This window comes from Lottia gigantea (assembly GCF_000327385.1).
Source record: "Lottia gigantea unplaced genomic scaffold LOTGIsca_42, whole genome shotgun sequence".
Lineage (NCBI taxonomy): Eukaryota > Metazoa > Mollusca > Gastropoda > Lottiidae > Lottia > Lottia gigantea.
In genome coordinates, this window is record NW_008709463.1 from 437,963 (window position 1) to 457,789 (window position 19,827).

The 19,827-nt window shown below is 35.2% G+C and overlaps 1 protein-coding gene across 1 annotated transcript; it reads right to left on the bottom strand.

Annotated features, from left to right (window-relative positions):
* Positions 1–959: 959 nt before the first annotated feature.
* Positions 960–1,409, bottom strand: LOTGIDRAFT_122985 (hypothetical protein; the record flags this gene model as incomplete). The annotated part of the gene is made up of 1 exon (XM_009060370.1): positions 960–1,409. A coding segment is annotated over one exon (450 nt), but the record flags the coding sequence as incomplete, so codon positions are not given.
* Between the last annotated feature and the right edge of the window lie 18,418 nt (positions 1,410–19,827).

The following is a 19,827-nucleotide window of genomic DNA, read 5'->3' on the forward strand; positions in this document are numbered from 1 at the left end:
TATACATAATTAATCACAATGGCTTTCTAATTATAGTAATCCAGGTCTACTAATTATCAACAATTACTTCCCTTTCAGATAAATCACCACTCAAGACAACAAGCTCCATAAATAGATCACAGTTCTTTATTTCCTAGAGCATTTCTACCCATCAGAAACAAACACAAACATATATATATACAAAGACAGTCATACAAATACAAATACATGCAAATGAAGTGAACTTGGCGGATGAAGACTGGCAACGCATTGAAATGTACAATGACATCAAACGTCAGAACGACGGCAATAGATAGAACCCTGTACCTTCAGGCCCTTTTGAACCCAACGAGCTCCAAAGACTATCTGAAATATTCGTTTTTGTGATGTACAGAGGAACCCCGATCTCTGTAACCCATCTTGAGGAATTAGGTCGTATAACAAATTTTAGGGGGCTTCGGACTTGATCAGTGTGTATGTAAACCATCCAAAGGATGTGTGACATGAACCTTGAGTAATACAAATATAAACAAACCGCCACAAACTGATTGGTTTATCAATGAATGATAATCACGGGAGAAGGTGAATCATAGTATCTTTAAACATAATATCAGTTTAGTTATCTTATTCAAAGGGATTGATCTTCTTTATCGCTTTTTGATCCTGATTTGTGATATTTCAGTAATTATCTTATCAACTAGCACTCCCTGCTATTGTTTTTGTTTACCTGATTTAGTGAGATGACTATGTATGTTTTTATATGCGCTATTGTTTTGAGTAAGCTAAGCATTACGAAGTTCTGTTGTATTGTACAGGTGATTACGTTGCCCAGTTTGCTTCAGCTGTGCAGATTTAAAAATCTGCAAAGTAGGGCAATGTCACTGTACTAACAAAGAATGCCCCTCGTGTTACAAGGCGATGCCCCTTGACGCTGGGGGTCTGCCAACTGATTTCAGAAGGCTTGAGATGACTTTTGAAGGCTAAATTATCACAGACCCAAGGGAGAGGGTATGACCCAATGGCCCTCTCCCTAAATACTCTACTGATGCTCTCCCTAAATACTCTACTGATGCTCTCCCTGAATAGTCTACTGATGCTCTCCCTAAATACTCTACCGATGCTCTCCCTGAATAGTCTACTGATTCTCTCCCTAAATACTCTACCGATGCTCTCCCTAAATACTCTACCGATGCTTTCCCTGAATAGTCTACCGATGCTCTCCCTAAATACTCTACTGATGCTCTCCCTGAATACTCTACTGATGCTCTCCCTAAATACTCTACCGATGCTCTCCCTAAATACTCTACCGATGCTCTCCCTAAATACTCTACTGATTCTCTCCCTGAATACTCTACTGATGCTCTCCCTAAATACTCTACTGATGCTCTCCCTGAATACTCTACTGATGCTCTCCCTGAATACTCTACTGATTGACTCCCTACCTGGTGTCACTATAAGCTAAAGAATGTAGTAGAGTGCACTGTGTATGAAGTTAACCTAATGACAATCGTGTAATACTAACCTTAGTGATGTGGGACATCAGTCACATGCCTAGTTGATGACGAGAAGATAGAATATAAATATATATTGATATAAAACCTTATAAACATCAAAGTCCATCATCACCTCGATCATAGAATATATTATTGTTTACTTTTGTAGCAAATATTATCAGAAGAATAACAATATGCGAACACACGTTCAATTTGTTGAGAGGAAATGAGGAAAAAAACACGCCAGCAATTGACCCTAGTGTACTTTTATCTCGAACCAAGTGAAACAGTTCGTTCTGCTATCTACTTACAAAATACATGCATTATTAAAGTCATCCTCTTTACAATGTCAAGCTATTACGCACTTTGTCTATAACTTGACTGCAATAGCTACAATTCTTGTAACACAGAATGTGGCGTGACTGGATTGTACGTAAAAGAATACAGCCAATCATAAGCCTCGACAGAAAGGGTGTAAACAATGTGGCTTAATGTTTACAAATTATCTGTCAAGGACTCTTAATAGCTGTATTCGCTGGCGTACAATCCAATCAAATCCCTGCATTTACTAACTTCCATGATACAAGGATAGTGGCTATTGCAGTCAAGTTATAAGACGCAGTTTCTTACAGCTTGACATTGATTTTACCCCAACCACGGGAAACAGGTCGTGTTACATCCTACTTAAAAATATATATGCATTATTAAGTCGTATCAAAAGATATGACATAAAGAGTTGAATAAGTATAAAAGCGAATACTGTTTTTATTTTTTTGAAGCGTTGAAGCAATGAAGCCTTTTTTTTAAAATGCACTTTGATAATATGAAATATTTAAGGTATACTTTAGATGTTGTTGATGTAAAGTCATTCTAAGGTTGTCAGTACTCTTAATGAGTATTTCAATCCATGCAAGTATGGTCTATAAAATTCCATTAACCAGCAACAGTACGACTTCAGTGACCACGAAAACCATAATTGGACATATTACAGAGCCATATAAGATCATAAACTGACACCAATGTGCAAAATATGCATTTTTGCCCTTATTTTGGCGGCCAGTTTGAAAACTATCTCCGCACTCAACTAACATGACGTCAGAGATAGTGAAAAAACAGAAAGGCCCTAAAGTTGCATTCAGTAATTTGTTTTATAACTTTCCAGCTGCACTAATGAAAACCAGAAAGGTACGCCCATTAACTGCGACAGTTAATACCATTTGATGCACCTTAATGTAATGTAATGAACGAAGCGTGTAAATTCTATACTAATCCTATTGAGTAAAAGACCACTCCCCTCGGCCTTCAGAGTCATATCAATAATTAAATTATACGTGTATCAAGGCTATTACACGATAATAACTTTCTATATATAACCTTATTATGACTAGACTCGACAAACAGACTTCTAGTCCAAAAAAGGCAATATTCTTATGAGATTATCTGTCCTTGGAAAGTGGTGTTTCTGCAGAACTGGAGCCGATCAGGTTTTGCCAATTCTCCAACCCCTTTCTGAAAGTTCTCATCATAGGGAAAGATACAATTCGCCTCTGTAAACTAACGATTCATATAAACACTACAGTCACTGTAGACATCGGTATCTGCAGTCTGTGATTCTTCTTTTATGTTCTAACTTTTTACTTTTTGGTTAATGAGAACGGACAACACCTTGTAGTATGCAACGAGGGAAATTTTTTTGCAACCAGTACCCCACTAGAGCAAATAATGCCCTTCTGTAATAGCGCCTTTTACATTCGCACTAGATACAGTTGGAAATAGAAAAAGAGCAGGCTAATTTCCCTCATTAAACCCTGAATGACGTTGCCCATCTTCATCAAATCATAAGGTGCAGGAATGTAGGACGTAATACTCCATTCATTTCCTTTTTAAGAAGAAGAACAATTTGACCTGTTTTGTCATGATGACAATAACTGACATGCCGTGTAGATTTTTCCAGTTTATGATAAGAACTGGAAACACTATGTTCATTAATTGGAATGGAATTAATTGATAACTTGACGTTTGAAGTATTCAATTCAGTAAAATATAGGTCGACCCTAGCTCAGTATACAACACAATATTTGCTTTGATTGTGTTCTGCCATTGAAATACCGTCAATACAATTTTTATCTCATTGCATCAAGTTATTTAAGAAAATCGATCAATATAAAGTGAGAAGTCGGAGTAACTTTGTTTCGTTCCATTAAATTTAATCAGCATTTACTTTTAGGTACTAATTACCCTTCACACTTCACCAGAGATCTGGTACACACAAATGATGAAAAGAACAACCGTTTGTTAAGTGTGTAGTTTATGAATTAGAAAATATCCTAGAAGTTATCGTTCATCATTTGAAGACTAAATCCTGTCATATGGAATATAAAAATATACAGTGGCTTGTGAGGTATGTTTACTCATATCTGATGCTACCTTCTCGTGTCTGACTGAGCAATATTCAGATCTGGAAACTCAAAGAGTTTTAAACTTAAGCTAGTTTCAGATAATCCCGACCGCCATGGAAATGTTAGTTTTTGGATGTCGAGGTGACAAGACATGGGACGAGGTTTCGTTAACCCGCTCTAAACAACCCCTAAAAATGACCTTACACCATAATGATCACTAGTTGTATATAGTTGTCAATAAGAAAAGCGGTGATAAGTTTGAACAAAACTCTCAAGTAACTGAGTTGTGAGTTGTGTTAAGAAATGATGACCACTTTCATTATTCGCAACAATATACAACTGGTAATCATTATGGTAAGAGTACATTTAAGTTCTGTGATAAGAAGGAGCCCCTGAATAAAATAAGTTAACCCCTACTGCAGAATCCATTTTTTTAAATATGCCCTTCTGCATTTTGTTAGGGTAGGGGGTCCATGGACTTGGTTCAACCAGTCCCTGTAGTTGAGTTACTGGTGTGAACAGCACCTTAGACTGACAACCGTCAAGGTTCTATCAATTGTAACTAATTAGAAGTGTTGGAAGAGAAGGTATATCGGAAGCTGTCTGGGTCAAGTTGTCACAGCAACCAACAAATCACAATTTCGCCATCTTTGATCCGTTAATTCTCGTCTTTCCAGTCTAGACTATCTGGATCTCGTCTAATTGTGAAGACGTGTAAATATTATTGTATTATTATATTCCCTTCAATCATTTAGTCCTACAAATACTCATTATAAAAAGCTTGATTGATGGCCTGGTATTTGTGAGTTGAATGTACGATACTGTGAACTAATTATACAATATGATAATATCCTTTAGTGAATTGCCGCTAAATACAGCAAGTGTGCAAAAGATGTATTGTTATAATGCATACTCTAGGTGCAATGTAATTTTCAAGATTACAAATATAGTTTATATTGCTGACAACTGTATATAATATAGAAACATGTGGGCTAATGAAGACGAACAACGACATGCAGGGTTCAATGAGAGACATTTTGCCAGGACAATGGCATTAGCCTACTCTCTTCCGATTTCCAACTGTCGAGGGATATTGAACATGTACAGCCTCGGTATATTGTGCCGTCCGAACAACTACACGCTTTTTCCATGTCATCTCTTTCGACATGCATCACTCACAGGGAAATCCAGATTGAAAAATCCGAAGGATTGATATCATTATTTGTTGCCAAAACTGTGCTATCTTGCAATAATCAAATTGTGAAGGAACTAAACACCCACAGTTGTTGGATTGCAAGGTATGGTATTGCCCAATCTGAAGCAGAATAGGAGAAGGAAGATTGAAAAATGATTCTGAATAGGGTTGATTCAATTAAGCAGATTCACATTACACTTGACAATTGGAACAGACAAGGCTCATGCCATTTCATCTGTGAGACTATATTTGTTGTATATGTTGAGCAGCTTTGGTGGGTGTGGCGCCAGGCAGGGTATGTTTACTCTTCTGGACACCTGATACCACTTCATTATGAAATACTTACTTATAATTGATATACTTCTAAATATGAAAAGTTCAAAAGCTGCTTCCATTGTTTTGTTTGGATTTTGACTTTCGATTTGCGATTCGGATTGTTAATACTTGGTTTATTCCTTATAGGAGGATCAATCTCCCTAAACACGGAAGTGATTTGAGACAAACTGCTGTCCTGGATGGCTACGAAATAGCCTATAAAGATAAACGGTTAAAATTCTCGAGAGGTCATTAAGGATGTAAATCAATTTCCGCGCTACTTGACGCCTCTTGGTAGTTCGAGATCTAAAATCCTTCCGCGATAGTCTGATAGTATCGGTGTTTATGGTGGAACACTTAGAGAAGAACCGTTTATTCATTCAGTAATAAAAAAATTCATCAATCAAACTGCGATTTATTTATATATTACTGAGCCTGTTTCTGTTTCTAGTCATCTGATTAAATTGACACCTGATACCAATTTTTATTATGAAATACTAACTCATTTATGATTGATATACTTCCTCATATGAACAAATGTTTGGACAATATGTTATTTTTGATATATCGTTTTGCGATTCGGATTGTTAGTACATGGATTGCTCGTTTATGCAGTTGTTAAAAGCCCAGTTGCACAAAGACTCTGCCAAGCAAAAGGTCGACTCGATCCTGCCTTTAAATTTATTTAAATTTGATACTAACCCGACGTGTAATTGTATATTTAAACAATGTTACAAGTAGCTAAATTTAATTCCACATTTTATATCACAGAAAAAAAGGCACAAAATTTCATTAGACTTTTTTTTCTCGGAAAAGTTTCAAGAAAAATGACACATCGGCATGTATGAATTAATAATGTTCTTGAAGGTCGATATAAATATATCGTAGGCGAAAGTTTATTTTCTGTTTCTTTGGTATATTGTATTCCGAGTTCTTTGTGTAGCAGAGACATTAATCTTAAAGCGTTTCATCAATTGATTACAAAGGATCGAATACGAAAACAAAGGTTTTTTTATGTTAATAAATCCATTAACAATAGAAATAAATGAATGCACTTTTTGAAGGAGGATTTGACGTCATATTGTACTACATTTTCATTATTCATCGGAATTGGACAACGCAATTACGTGTCAAATAATCTCCAATTTGCGTCTGCGGAAGCGATCAGGCATCAGGCGTAGAGAGTTGAATACCCGAAACTTTTCAGGGTACTTTTATTAATCATCAGGAATAGACGGTATTGTTGTCAAATAACAAAAAGTTATGGCTTGGCTGTAAACAATTATATGATGTATTTTGTAAATGCTTATGTACTTTGTATACGGCAATAAAACAATACAATACAATACAACAAAAAGTTGTTTCAGAGAGCCGTTCGCATGTACAAAAACAATAGCCAAGGTGGTAGACAGAAACCACAGACGCTGGAATGGTGCAACCAGACGATATTAGGGTCGCTACTGTGTCATCAACACAAACTCAAAAGCCAGGAGTAATCTCTCCTCAATTCCGCTGTAGAAGAATGTAAAACAAATTAAATTGAATTCTAAACTTGAAGGCACTCGCTTTCAATGAAGACTAGGATCGTGTAGGAGGTTGATGAGGTAAGATGATATAATGTATGTCATGTCTCTATAACGTCGTAGCCGAGTTTCCTGGAAGTGATGTGGGTGTCTCAAAAGCCCTATGGTGCCAATTTTTAAACTCATTATAACGATGATGATTGTCAATATAGCGGATACAATCTATAGATGCAGAGGAATTGAAGAGAGTTTTACGTCCTTTTCAGCACCTTATGGACCTCCATTGAAGAGGAAGCAGAGGAACTGATAAGGTTGTTAAATCGAATTGGTTTCTAGTGACGTCTAATATCAGCGAATAACCATGTCTATTTCTTGAAATACGAAATTACAAAAGAGTTAAACGTTTTGCCACAAGGCAATTCATGGGTCTCATCAACTTTGTTATATTCCAAATATCTAAGGGTCTTCATTAGGCTCATAACGTACAGCACTATTTATCTGATTTTGAAATTCATCTTCTGAAGCATATAGGGCTTATTAATTCAATTCATGTTACCAAATGAACATAGTCTTTGAATTGGCCCCGTTCCCACTAACATTAGCGATGAAGAAAAACCTTCTCTGTAATGGAAACAATATTTTGGAAGCCTGTAGTCAGCTGGAAACATACCAATACATGTATATATACAATAGATATTAATTTTGATAATTTGCAAAACAAAAAACTTAATTTCAGACAAAAAATGACAAAAGAAGAAAATTTCGCTACAATGGATTTTAAAACATGTTAATACATTCGTCTCATTTCATTTCAATGTCATTACAATAATTATCAGCACGATATCGCCTTTTTTCTTAAAAAAAAATCAGAGAACGCCTACGTATTCTATATATCATTCCACATGAAAGCCATTTTCTTGGAACTTATTGACCTAGTGAAGACTATCGTGTCAAACTAAAGATTCTCTCGGAATAAATCCAGTAGGTGAGGAATAGACCATACATTAACACAAGACAATTTACAGCGCAATCGATGATCTTCACCTACGCCCGTAAAACACAAGACAGAACCTTTTGTCTCTTCTAAGACTTAATTTGTTTGAATAACAAGTAAAGAACTTTAAATAGCTTCGAGCTCATCAAAAAATCTATTGCTTTTCTCGCCTTTCTCACGAAAGTTGTAAGTTTATTTGATATGAATGCGAGATTCTGTAGATTTAAATACCAGACCATCATTACTTGCTTATAAATTATTATTCTGAATGATATTCTAGACACCTAACACCACTTTTACTTATGAATTACTTACTCACTTGTTATTGATATACTTCTTCATATGAAAAGCTTATTATCTGTTAGTACCAGTGCGTGATTTTCTTTCAATGGATGTCTTTGTTTTTAATTCCATCAAGTACTCTGAGACTAAAACTTTAAATTCTGAAATTTTTAATGGTATATGGCATGAGGTCCTGTTTCTTTGTTTTTATTTGTAATACGTCAATTATATGATAAAGAAAAAAAGTACCCCAAAAATACTTAGTACGTGTGGAAAACGATGCCCTTTCAATAGATAACTGAGCGTATACTCTGGTGACTGTCTTATTGCAGACAATTCAGAGGCCATTAGTCAATAAAAACATGCTATTGTATTTGTTTACGACATAACCAATGGATGGTCCCCCAGATGAATGAAACAAAGGTTGTAGTAGGCGATAGCGTACACTGTACATTTGGGAATGCAGAATGCATCAGCTGATATCTAGCCTTTTAACCCCTGGCTAACTCATATAAAACTCACAAATCACAGCGGATTTTCATATACATCAATGAAGTCAAGTGCAAAAAGTGTAAACGCATACCAAACGAAATTTTACCATAAATATTCTTAAATATTACCATACATTTCGAATAAAGAACTTATAACAATGGGGACTTCATTCATACGCCAGGTTTATCGACCCCTTAATTATGCACAATCATACCTAGACCGACCAACTTCTGATATATATTGGCGTGTTATTACTACTGCACTTCTTATGGCTCCGTCACACTGGAAAGGCGTTCTTACAGCGCTGCTACTGCGACGGAAAATTGGCTCAAAGCCTACAATCCCACTAAACTAAGTATTTTATGACGTCACTAATCGGGCCTTATGTGTATATTTTGTGATTAGTGACGTCATCGAACACTTAATTTGCAGGAACCACAGGAACCCTGGGAACTTATTGAAAATTGAAATGGTGGAAATTGATGCTATCAGTCTCCGATACACATACAAAAATTAAAAAAAAACCTTTACAATTCCTTTAAAAGGCATGTTTAAAAGCATACATAGTTTGTACAAATACCAAACTATGCATATTTTTATACGCCCACACGTAAGATGGGCGTATATTGTAATCACCCCGTCGGTCCGTCGGTCCCTCCGTTCATATTTTGCTCGTGCTCACTCTACAGGCTACAGTTCTTTAAGGATTCTTTTGATTTTTATTTTGTGTGTCAATGTCATTATGAAGATGATCCCTATTGATTTTCGTGATGATCGGATAATTTTTCACCGAAATATCGTGTCTGACTTGACGTTTTTCTCTATTAGCTATATTGTACAACTCGTGCTCTCTCTACAGCCTACAATTTTTTACAGATTCTTTTGATTTTTATTTTGTGTGTCAATGTCATTATGAAGATGATCCCTATTGATTTTCGTGATGATCGGATAATTTTTCACCGAAATATCGTGTCTGACTTGACGTTTTTCTCTATTAGCTATATTGTACAACTCGTGCTCACTCTACAGCCTACAATTTTTTACAGATTCTTTTGATTTTTATTTTGTGTGTCAATGTCATTATGAAGATGATCCCTATCGATTTTCGCGATGATCGGATAATATTTCACCGAAATATCGTGTCTGACTTGACGTTTCACTCTATTAGCTATATTGTGCAACCCTGTAGTCACTAAAGACTGTTTAATCATTTCTGACAGCTGCCAGTGGGCGTATGTTACCTTGCCTGGCAAGCTATCGTACTTGGAGTAATGGGTCGTGACTATAGAATATAATTAACTATGCCAGTGGGTCACTGAGTCAGTGTTACTGGTACATACAGCTCTTTATTAATATTTTATTAACGATAAAAGCTACTTTCCATATCTCTTTATCGTTTTAAAAAAGACTGTTTAATAAATGATATTTACGTGTTGAGATAAAAGCGATAAAATACGGTTGATAGTCAGAGGCGGCGCTAGCTTCAAGAGACTGGGGGTACAAACAGGGGATAGACTGACTCAATAGGGGTACAAACTGTCGAGGCTGAATTGAAAATGAAGCAACTCTGTAAAGGCGTCATAATTGCAAGTCTCTTAAGAGGGGTCTTCAAAGAAAATTTGAGAAAAATTGAAAATCGACTGGGTGTATTCCGACACATATTTATGTGTAGAACCGTATAAAAATCATATTTTGAAATTTGTTGAAATAAAGTGGAGGTGCAATTGAGATGGAATTCGTTTTTATCTAATTTTATTAAAAAAACAATTGAGGAACAGATATATAATGGAGATATATTTCAATAGTCTTATTGATATAGATGTCACAGAATTTGACTCTAAGTTTATAACATGTCAACCTTTCTGTACTAGACTAAATTACCATCATCCGCATTCCAAATACTTTAACTATATTATCCTTTTAATAAAACGCATTTAGTGTGATATATAATATCACTTCCCTTTGTTCATTGTAAAAAGACCATCAAGGAAATAATCTTTTAACGCTTGGTCGTACACTCTTGCGGCTATTCGCGGAACGTCAAGCTGGTCTGCACTCGGATGTACCTCTCCGACCTTTGCATACCTCCAGACCGTACTTCAATAAGATAACAACGACATTTAAAAAGAAGTTATGTCACACATTCAAATTTAGAAAAGTCAAAAATGTAAAGAATTTTAAAACAAAAGGTGAAATATTTAAAAAATGTGAGAAAATGTTAAATAATATCTTTGTGTTTTTTTTTTCCATTTGTTTACGTAATTATAAATTAATCTCATGTTATCTGTTGTTACGTACAGGTAGATATATTATAGTTGTTGTTTTTATTGAGGAAATAAATAAATAATAACACCAAGCTTTTGACCTTCAAAAATAAAAGAAATAATAATAATTTTAAGTTGCAATGGAAACAGCATATATGATCAAAATGTCTACCTCAATATATTGTGGAACCATTGTCCAGAAGATACACTGCAATACTACCTCTGATAACAATGCCATGCCGTCCGTAATATCCTTTCAATACTGCTCATTTTAGACTTTGACCAATTGAAATCGTGAAAATCTTCTGTGGATTGGTAATAAAATGCCCTTACGCTCTTACTGGCGATTACCAGTTAGTATAGTAGCGAGTAAGAATACTACTCATAAGTTTAGAACATAACTCTCATGTAACTGAGTTGTGAGTTGTGTTCAGTAGTCATGATCACTTTCATTATTTGCAACCGAAAATGCACAGGTTTTGGTGATAGTTTATGTACGAGTAAGAATAGAACTCATAAGGTTTAAACACATGTAACTGAATTGTGAGTTACGTTCAGAACTCACGACTACTTTAATTATTCACAAATATACACAACTGGTCATCATTATTGTGTGAAGACATTTAAATACTTTTAAATCGATGAAAAAATTCTCGCCGGAGGAATATGTGGGAGGCGAAATATGACAATTATATCAAAGCAGTGAAGAAAAGTTCGATCCCTGTAGGCCTTTATTATTTTATGTCCAAAATCATCTTAGAAAGTCTTAAGTAATCGTTCCATGGAGGAAATTCTTCATATTTTCAGCTTTTCTTGAGAACTTCTAAATACCGAAATATTTGGTTGAGATTCACTGTTAAAAGTAAATTTAAAAATTGAAACTTAAAAATATTGAAATAGCGAGTGGTTTTAATATTGTATTTTTTTGTCGTGTTTTACACTGGGACGTTAAAAAAGCCATTCCATTCTGATTTGTGGTCTGATTTCAAAGGGTGACCTGTCACTAAGATGTCGGTTGCGTATATTTTGAATTGAAAGTTTTACTCTGTATATTTTGATATACCTATGATGAAGTCTAAAAGCAGAGTTAAAACTAAACATCATGGTGAAAACAATTAACAATCGTACTTTCTATGAAAAATGTGGTCTAAACTTTCAGTACTACTCTGGTATTCCAGCTCATTGTAAGTACCTTGTCTAGCACTCTGAAAGGAAACCAACTAAACAATGTCAGCAAAGCACTTCCAGGAGAAAAGGCAGTTTTACATTTTTAAATTGAAAATAAAATTTTCAGTTTTCATCTTGAAGACAAAAGCTTATTATTTAATCTGTGCTAGCAAGATAACATGTTTACTATTGAAAAGAATTCAATGGTTTATTTTTGTTGGAAAACAAACAGATCAGAGAATATCCGAATCGTTTAGTCGTCAGTTGGTTGGTTGAAAGATGGCAAGTTAACGTCCGCTTCCAGCTAACTGATATCACATACTAGGTAGTTGTTGGTAGATGACAAGTTAACATCCACTTCCAGCTAATAGATATCACAGACTAGGTAGTTGTTGGTAGATGACAAGTTAACGTTCGCTTCCAGCTTACTGAATTCACAGACTAGGTAGTTGTTGGTAGAATGACAAGTTAACGTCTGCTTCCAGCTAACTGATATCACAGACTAGGTAGTTGTTGGTAGATGACAAGTTAACGTTCGCTTTCAGCTTACTGAATTCACAGACTAGGTAGTTGTTGGTAGATGACAAGTTAACGCCAGCTTCCAGCTAACTAATATCACAGACTAGGTAGTTGTTTGTAGACGACAAGTTAACGTTTGCTTCCAGCTGATATCACAGACTAGGTAGTTGTTGATAGATGACAAGATAACGTGGGCTTCTAGCTAACAGATATCACAGACTAGGTAGTTGTTGGTAAATGACAAGTTAACGCCAGCTTCCAGCTAACAGATATCACAGACTAGGTAGTTGTTGGTAGACGACAAGTCAATGTAAGCCGATATCACAAATGCATGTGGAATTGTTGAATTATTTCCAAGCCAGATGCTAAAAGGATTGCTGCATTCTTCCCCAAGGTCCATTTTGTTGCATCATTCTATGAAGACCTACCAGAACTCGTCTCAAGATGATTGATACTCGGCTATCACGGTTGTAATTATCTGAAAGAGACGAATTAGGAACACACAAGATGAGTTCAACCTTTATCTCGACTATTTTATATTTATCATTCCGAGAAACACGGGCTAAACAAACCAAAACACATCCCTACATCGTCTGGAATACGTTAATCGCCATATTGGAATGATATGTTTGGGTAGACCTTCCCGCCCAGTTAAGTAACAACCTGTAAAACACCTGTTGACCTAGTCACATATATAATATATACTTGATTATCAAGTGAACCAAAGTAAACGACGATTTGCAAGGTTTATTATATTGATATTCGGGTCTATTATACACTGGTTGCACCTCACCGAGGAACTGGGTCGGTCTTCTAAAATACCAACAAAACGTGATTTTCATCATACTCAAAACAGAAGTGGTGTTAAGGTGGTTCCTGTAAAAACATGAACTATATGAACATGGCAAAGAAAAAACATAATGTACCCAATATCGCCTATATTATGACGGATATATTTTAAAAAATAAACACAAACGATACAAGTTTTCAGAAAACACATGTCTCTGGAAAATATGTTTTGGTTTAAAAGTACATTATACACAAATGGCAAATGTACCTTTCCTACCTTTCTTGCAAAGGTTGTTAGAAAGCTCACGAAACATTGAATGCATCGACTCTTGTGACAGACGATTCACAGTGTAAAGTCAGAGAGTAGCCTGTTGGTGTATTTTACCAGAAGCGACAGTGACAGAAGTCATATGCTTTACCATTGACATACTACTTCCATATCATCTATTGTATTGCCTCCATGGGTTGAATGTTAGACAGGACCATGTCATCTTGGTGTATGAGACCTAATTAAAAAAAAGTTTAATATTATTATCAAGAAAATCAAAGAGGTGTTCTAGTCTTTGTATGTGTATCAGAAACATTAATTTTATAGTTTCTATTTACACTATTTTCTGTCCGTCTGTGGTCACTGTAATTTCAAGAATAACATAACTTCTTAATACACCTTGACATTCAGTAGGTCACAATTTCTTTTGTAAAATTCAGTCCGATTAACATTACCTCCAGTCTTTAAATGCGTCAATGGTTTAGCTAATGGCTGGAAATTCGACATCTGGGTCTAAACAAATACTACCAGACTTAAAGTACGTAGTAGTGTATTATTTAATCGAAGTGTAATAATCGTGATTTGTTTAAAAATCGTGATTTCTTAATCTTCGCTTATCTTTAAACTTTTAAGAACCTTGAACTCATGATCGTGGCGAGTTTAAACCTGTACTCAACAACTGAACCTTGGATCAAGAAATAATTAATTTGAATTTGATGATGAAATTCAAACCTAAAACCTAAACATCCGAACCACAACGCGAAATCCAAAAACAATATATTGGCGAAATAATGATAACAGCTAATGAACTTTTCACTTTTCATTTTATCAAAAATAAGTATTCCATAATGAAAAGTGATATCAGGTGTCTAGAAGAGTAAGTACTATATATGATTAGCCAGGTCAGCAAGTTCCAGGACTTAGCTCATACGACCAAAGTCCTACGTTGAAAAGTTACCTACCAATTCCTTACTGTCTTTAATAAGATTGCCCTTCCGAAAGACGTATCTGTAATCACTTACGTTCCAACCGGAGTCATTAAGAATCTTCAGACGATCCTCGTCTTCGTTTGAGGTAAGTACACGTATACTAAGGATTTGTACATGTATTGAAGAGTTAATATTGTTTTCAGTCAAGGTATTAGTTGATAAAAAAAACATATGTTCATATCAATGGTCTAATTTTTAAGAAACGTGACATTGGTCCAGTTAACTGAAGCTGAATCAGAATAAGATCAATAAAATTACAAACAGAGCTTATGGGTTGCGTCGCCAGATTTGTTCTTGGTTGGTAGATGATAAGTTAACCTGCGCTTCCAGCTCAATCTGATATCACAAACTATGTAGTTGTTGTAGAATTGATCCTGTGCTGTTTTCAGATCACCTGTTTTTACAGGTTTTTCTTACTTTACTTAGACCACAGAGATGAATTCACGAAGCATTATTGGGTTGTGAAGATTCAGTGAGCCACAGTTTGTGCTGCTATTGTATTTGTTGAATTTCTATACCTTTTCTATTTGTCAAACAATCTTAGAACCGCTCTGTGTATGGTTCACGTTTTGGGGTAAGGGGGTTTGATTCTCCCAAATGTACAGGCCTAGGTTGGAACAAATACTACATTGAGAAATTAGGATAAACGGTACCGTTAAGAGTATGTTTTAGGGGTACAGGAAGTTGTTGAAATATTGATGTAGTATAGTAAATGACAACTGGCAGTTTATCCCCTTGAGATATCTTAATCTGTAAATATATTGGGTCTGATATCCGACTCGACCTACTGAATTAGTAACTTTATATTAGAAATAAACCTCGAGTTACTGTGAGCTGTTTTAAAATTAATTCACTTTTAGTAGTTAGTGATATCTGATCCTTTAGGGTCGGTTGTTGAAATGAAGTAGAATTAATGAGCTTTACGTCGATTAGTTTATTGAGGATGGACAACACTATGCATTGTGTTATAAGGGACATTCAGACGCGGAAGCCTATTTTTGGTGGTTTCCAATAATGATTGTTGATAGATTAATGGTGTAAAAGATCTCAAGAAGTTGTCCAATTGTTATTGGAAGGGCATGGATACATCTCTTTTTACGATGGGTGATGTAGAGAAGACCAGACCGGAACACCCAACATATATTCACGCTAACCGTCCTCAGCAATCAATGGACAAAGATTCACATTTTGTTCTTGCAAGCAAAGACTTTGGGCTTTTGGAACAATATTGCTTTATCGGTGATAACTCAACTTTTAATGTCATCCTGTAGCCGAGGCAGCGAGATATCTCCAAATCCTTTTTGAAGTTTGTAAAATTCTGGTACTGCATTTTCAGCTCTCTTGGTCCTTATTCAGAGATTAATAATCATTGAAGACTATCAACAACAGACTTTTTCTTAATTTTATCAATTGACGTTTTATTTACGTAGGTAGGTAGGTAAGTAATTTATTAGGGGTTGGTCTCACACGTGTGTTAATAAATATAGGTATGAATGAAAACGCTATTTAATTGTTTACCTTCATTTAATCTTGATAAATCTTCAATCCATGTATATCTCTTGTTTGCTTTACGTGCGTTTTCGTGGGATTTGAATTTGCAATTTGTAATTTTACACACGATATTGGTACAAAAGGATTTTTGGGTTACTATGAAATAGCATTCCATTATTGCGAAATTAAGAAATCGGGAGATTTATTTTTGAAGTATATATATCAATGTACCACTAAAGAACATGCACTTGATTTTATCATTGAGAAATATAATTAACTAGACTGAGAATCTGAGAATCTGAGAATCTTCCATTATCAGGCATTAAATTAACCAACAGATTGGTCCCAGATTGCAGGACAGCATGGTCCCAGACAGAATGCAGGACAGCAAATGTTAAAAAACAATTTCTTTGGGAAGGAGCCCAAACCCACTTAATTAGGCTACTGGTTGACCAGCTAGTACGCCTGGTTTTTCTAAAAATGTACCGCAAACGTAACCCATATATTAAACAGACTGCAGCCTTGCAATTGTATGCGACAGTTTATTTTAGGAAAATGGTATTTCATCTGGATTTATAATCAGAGTCGTCTTTCATCAACTAAATCAGATTCTCATAAACCTCTTCATAAGAAAGTAATTAGACCAAGATTGAAAGGTAGAATAAATAACACGAATCACCATCTGGTTTGTTTATCTGCCTTGTCCATTAGGAGTGACCAAAACAAACTGACCTGTCTAAATATAGAACATAAGCAACGTTTCTAGGTTATCCCTATCAATTCTAGGTCAATACTACGTTGTGGGTCTAGTAAGAACAGGTGTAGAAACTCATTGATGAAGTCAAACTTACATCGAGAGAACAATAAAAATGTTCACCATATCTTGATGAATTGGGGAAATTAGGTTTTGTTGTTTGTAGTAGTCGGCTTGTCTTCTCTAGTATTTGTTCGAGCAACTCTTTTGAATTTTCTAGGGCGTGGTCTGTCTATTTTCCACACATAATTAAGTGTATTTGCAAATTTACTTGTGGTTATCAACAGTTTATTGTATTGAAACACCTGATAGTACTCCGCTACTATACATTTATTACTCTCTATTTTGTCTTGCTTTGGACGAGATTTTTAGTGACTAGAATTGTTTTGCTTGTACATATTTTGATTTTGTACGTATATCATTTTCATGGAATCGAATCCATAAGAGGTGTTGTAAATTTTGTATGTAAATATGTATAATCTAAAGATAGGTTAAGTCTCATGCAATTCTAAAACAAACTTTAACCAGATTATGAAGTCACTATCTTTCTAACCATTCACGCTAAATGATTTTTGCTTTGTATGTTTTCAGGGGTCCATTCACTATGTTTTTCTGATGTATCTGTTTTTATAATAGTGTTTTTATTTCTATGTTAACCCAAATATGACCCGTACCTACCCATTAGTTTAATTGAAAGAATGGTGATAATTGATTTGAAAACATTACTATGTTGTCCATCAAAATAAAACCAAATTGGGTTGTGAATGAATTGTGACCCCCATCGCGCGGCTACTGGAAATAATTATTATGTTTTTTGATTTTTTTTCTACAATTGAAATAATGGCCACGCGAATATGTCTATTCAATTCACCAATTAACATAAATTAAACCGTTTCATCAACAAAGTAAAATGTTGTATGTTTTCTAAATATTCACCTGTTTTAAAGAAAGAAGTAAATTATGAACCTGGGGGCTATGAATTTATCGAATAAAGCTACTCATAAAATAACTAAATTGTTATGAAAACATCAACATGGTATCTACATGGGGAGTCTGGCTAGGTGTTTTGGAAGCACAGTGAGAACCCTGTTCGATTCTAAGAAAGATTACAAGGACCCTTCTAACACCATAAAATCTTTCAATGTAATGACATTGTGAATGTGTGCCGATTTACTCGGTATATCAACTCCCAACATCAAAGTTTTCCTGGATAATCACGATTGAAATGATTGATAAAGCTAAATCCGCTTAAAGACCAAGATCTATTTTATTATATCTATTCGCTAATCATATAAAACATGAGATATTATAAAAAGGTAATCCCATACTTAATTATGATTTTAACAAGAGTGATAATGTTCTTCACATCTATAAAATTAGAACGGAGTGTTAATGAGAACAAAATAGGTCAGAGAACGTGTAAATAACCAGAGTGGAAATATCACTACAACTACATTTAGAAGTTCTTGTAATTCTCAAGTGATAAATCCTCACTGATTTGGCAGTTAGTGGGATGGACAGGTAGATGTCGGGTTTCTTTTTAAAATAGAAATATCAGTTGGCTGATCACACGGTACGGGTATGTTTCTGCTATTAACACCTTATTTGTAAGACGATCTGAGGAAACTGGTTATAGTTATCATTCATCAGGTGTTACTGTAGTGTCAATTGCTAACGAGTTCCAGAATTTGTGAGAAATTAGACAAAATATCATGTATCATTTATATAGGGCACAGTTCTCCTGGAATATATAATATACATGGAAGACCATGTTACATCGCAATCTAGAAAGGCGAAAAAACAAACAATAAAGGTTTTACGTGGACTTAACCGATACACACCCACCGATAAAATCAATAAGGCAGATATTATGTTGTCCAACAGCCACCCTAGATTTTTAAGAAAAACTTTCATCAAGTGATTTTGACCTGCTCGCTGTTCATGGATAGAAGGGCACTCAGTTAAAAATGTCGTTATTGCAGTGAAGGTATAAGACGGAAGTACTTCATAGCTTGATATTGTGATGATGCGTATCCCGTAATGATCATCAAGTGTCCTATTAGTATAGAAGGTTATCATATATCTAGGACTTTGGTTAAGGGTACGGTAGCAATTAAGACTGAAATAGATCCATAGCTCTTCATTACGCAAGGTGTTGGATAACTCGGGTTACAGGAAGTATGGTCTTCAGACAGGCAGACAGTACAAATAGACCAGTGTCCCTGTGGTTTGTACAACATATGGAATAAAAAAATCTATTACTAACGAACCGCAAACGAACTATCAGATACAACGCTCTAAGCATTGGAGACACAAGTGAGGCAACGGAGGGTGTAAGTTAGTCTCCCAATTCATGGAGGCTGGCACCGCCATTGTTTCTTATAATTATGATACTTCGATAAAGGTGAGGGTTCGGATATCTCTTCTTAAATTGTTAGACAGTAACCAGAAATAATGCACGATAAGCTTAGGGTTGGTCCTGTTCCATGAAGGAGGACGTTGATGATTAGACTGATGAACTAAATAGTTTCATGGTGGTTTTCAATGGTTCGTCTAACATGGTCAGCAATTAAAAATAAACAACTTCTCATTACCAACAGAGGAGTTCAATTTAACACATCAGCTCAAGTCCTTCATTTCATTTTAAAATGTCACAACTTCATTAGCAAACTCCGGGGCAGAAAAGTACGACGTGGACCTCCATTTCATTCCGTGTGTAAAAATAACAGATCTAAAAGGCGACTTATCACCTGATTTATTGTAAAATAATAACAATGATTGACAATAAGAGTAATTATCACGATGTAGTCAAATCTTCTAACATTATAATAATATAATAATAACACTGTAGTCATCTTGTAAGTCAATATTTATCTAAGATGACCAATCATAATATTCTTTCACGTCCTGGCCT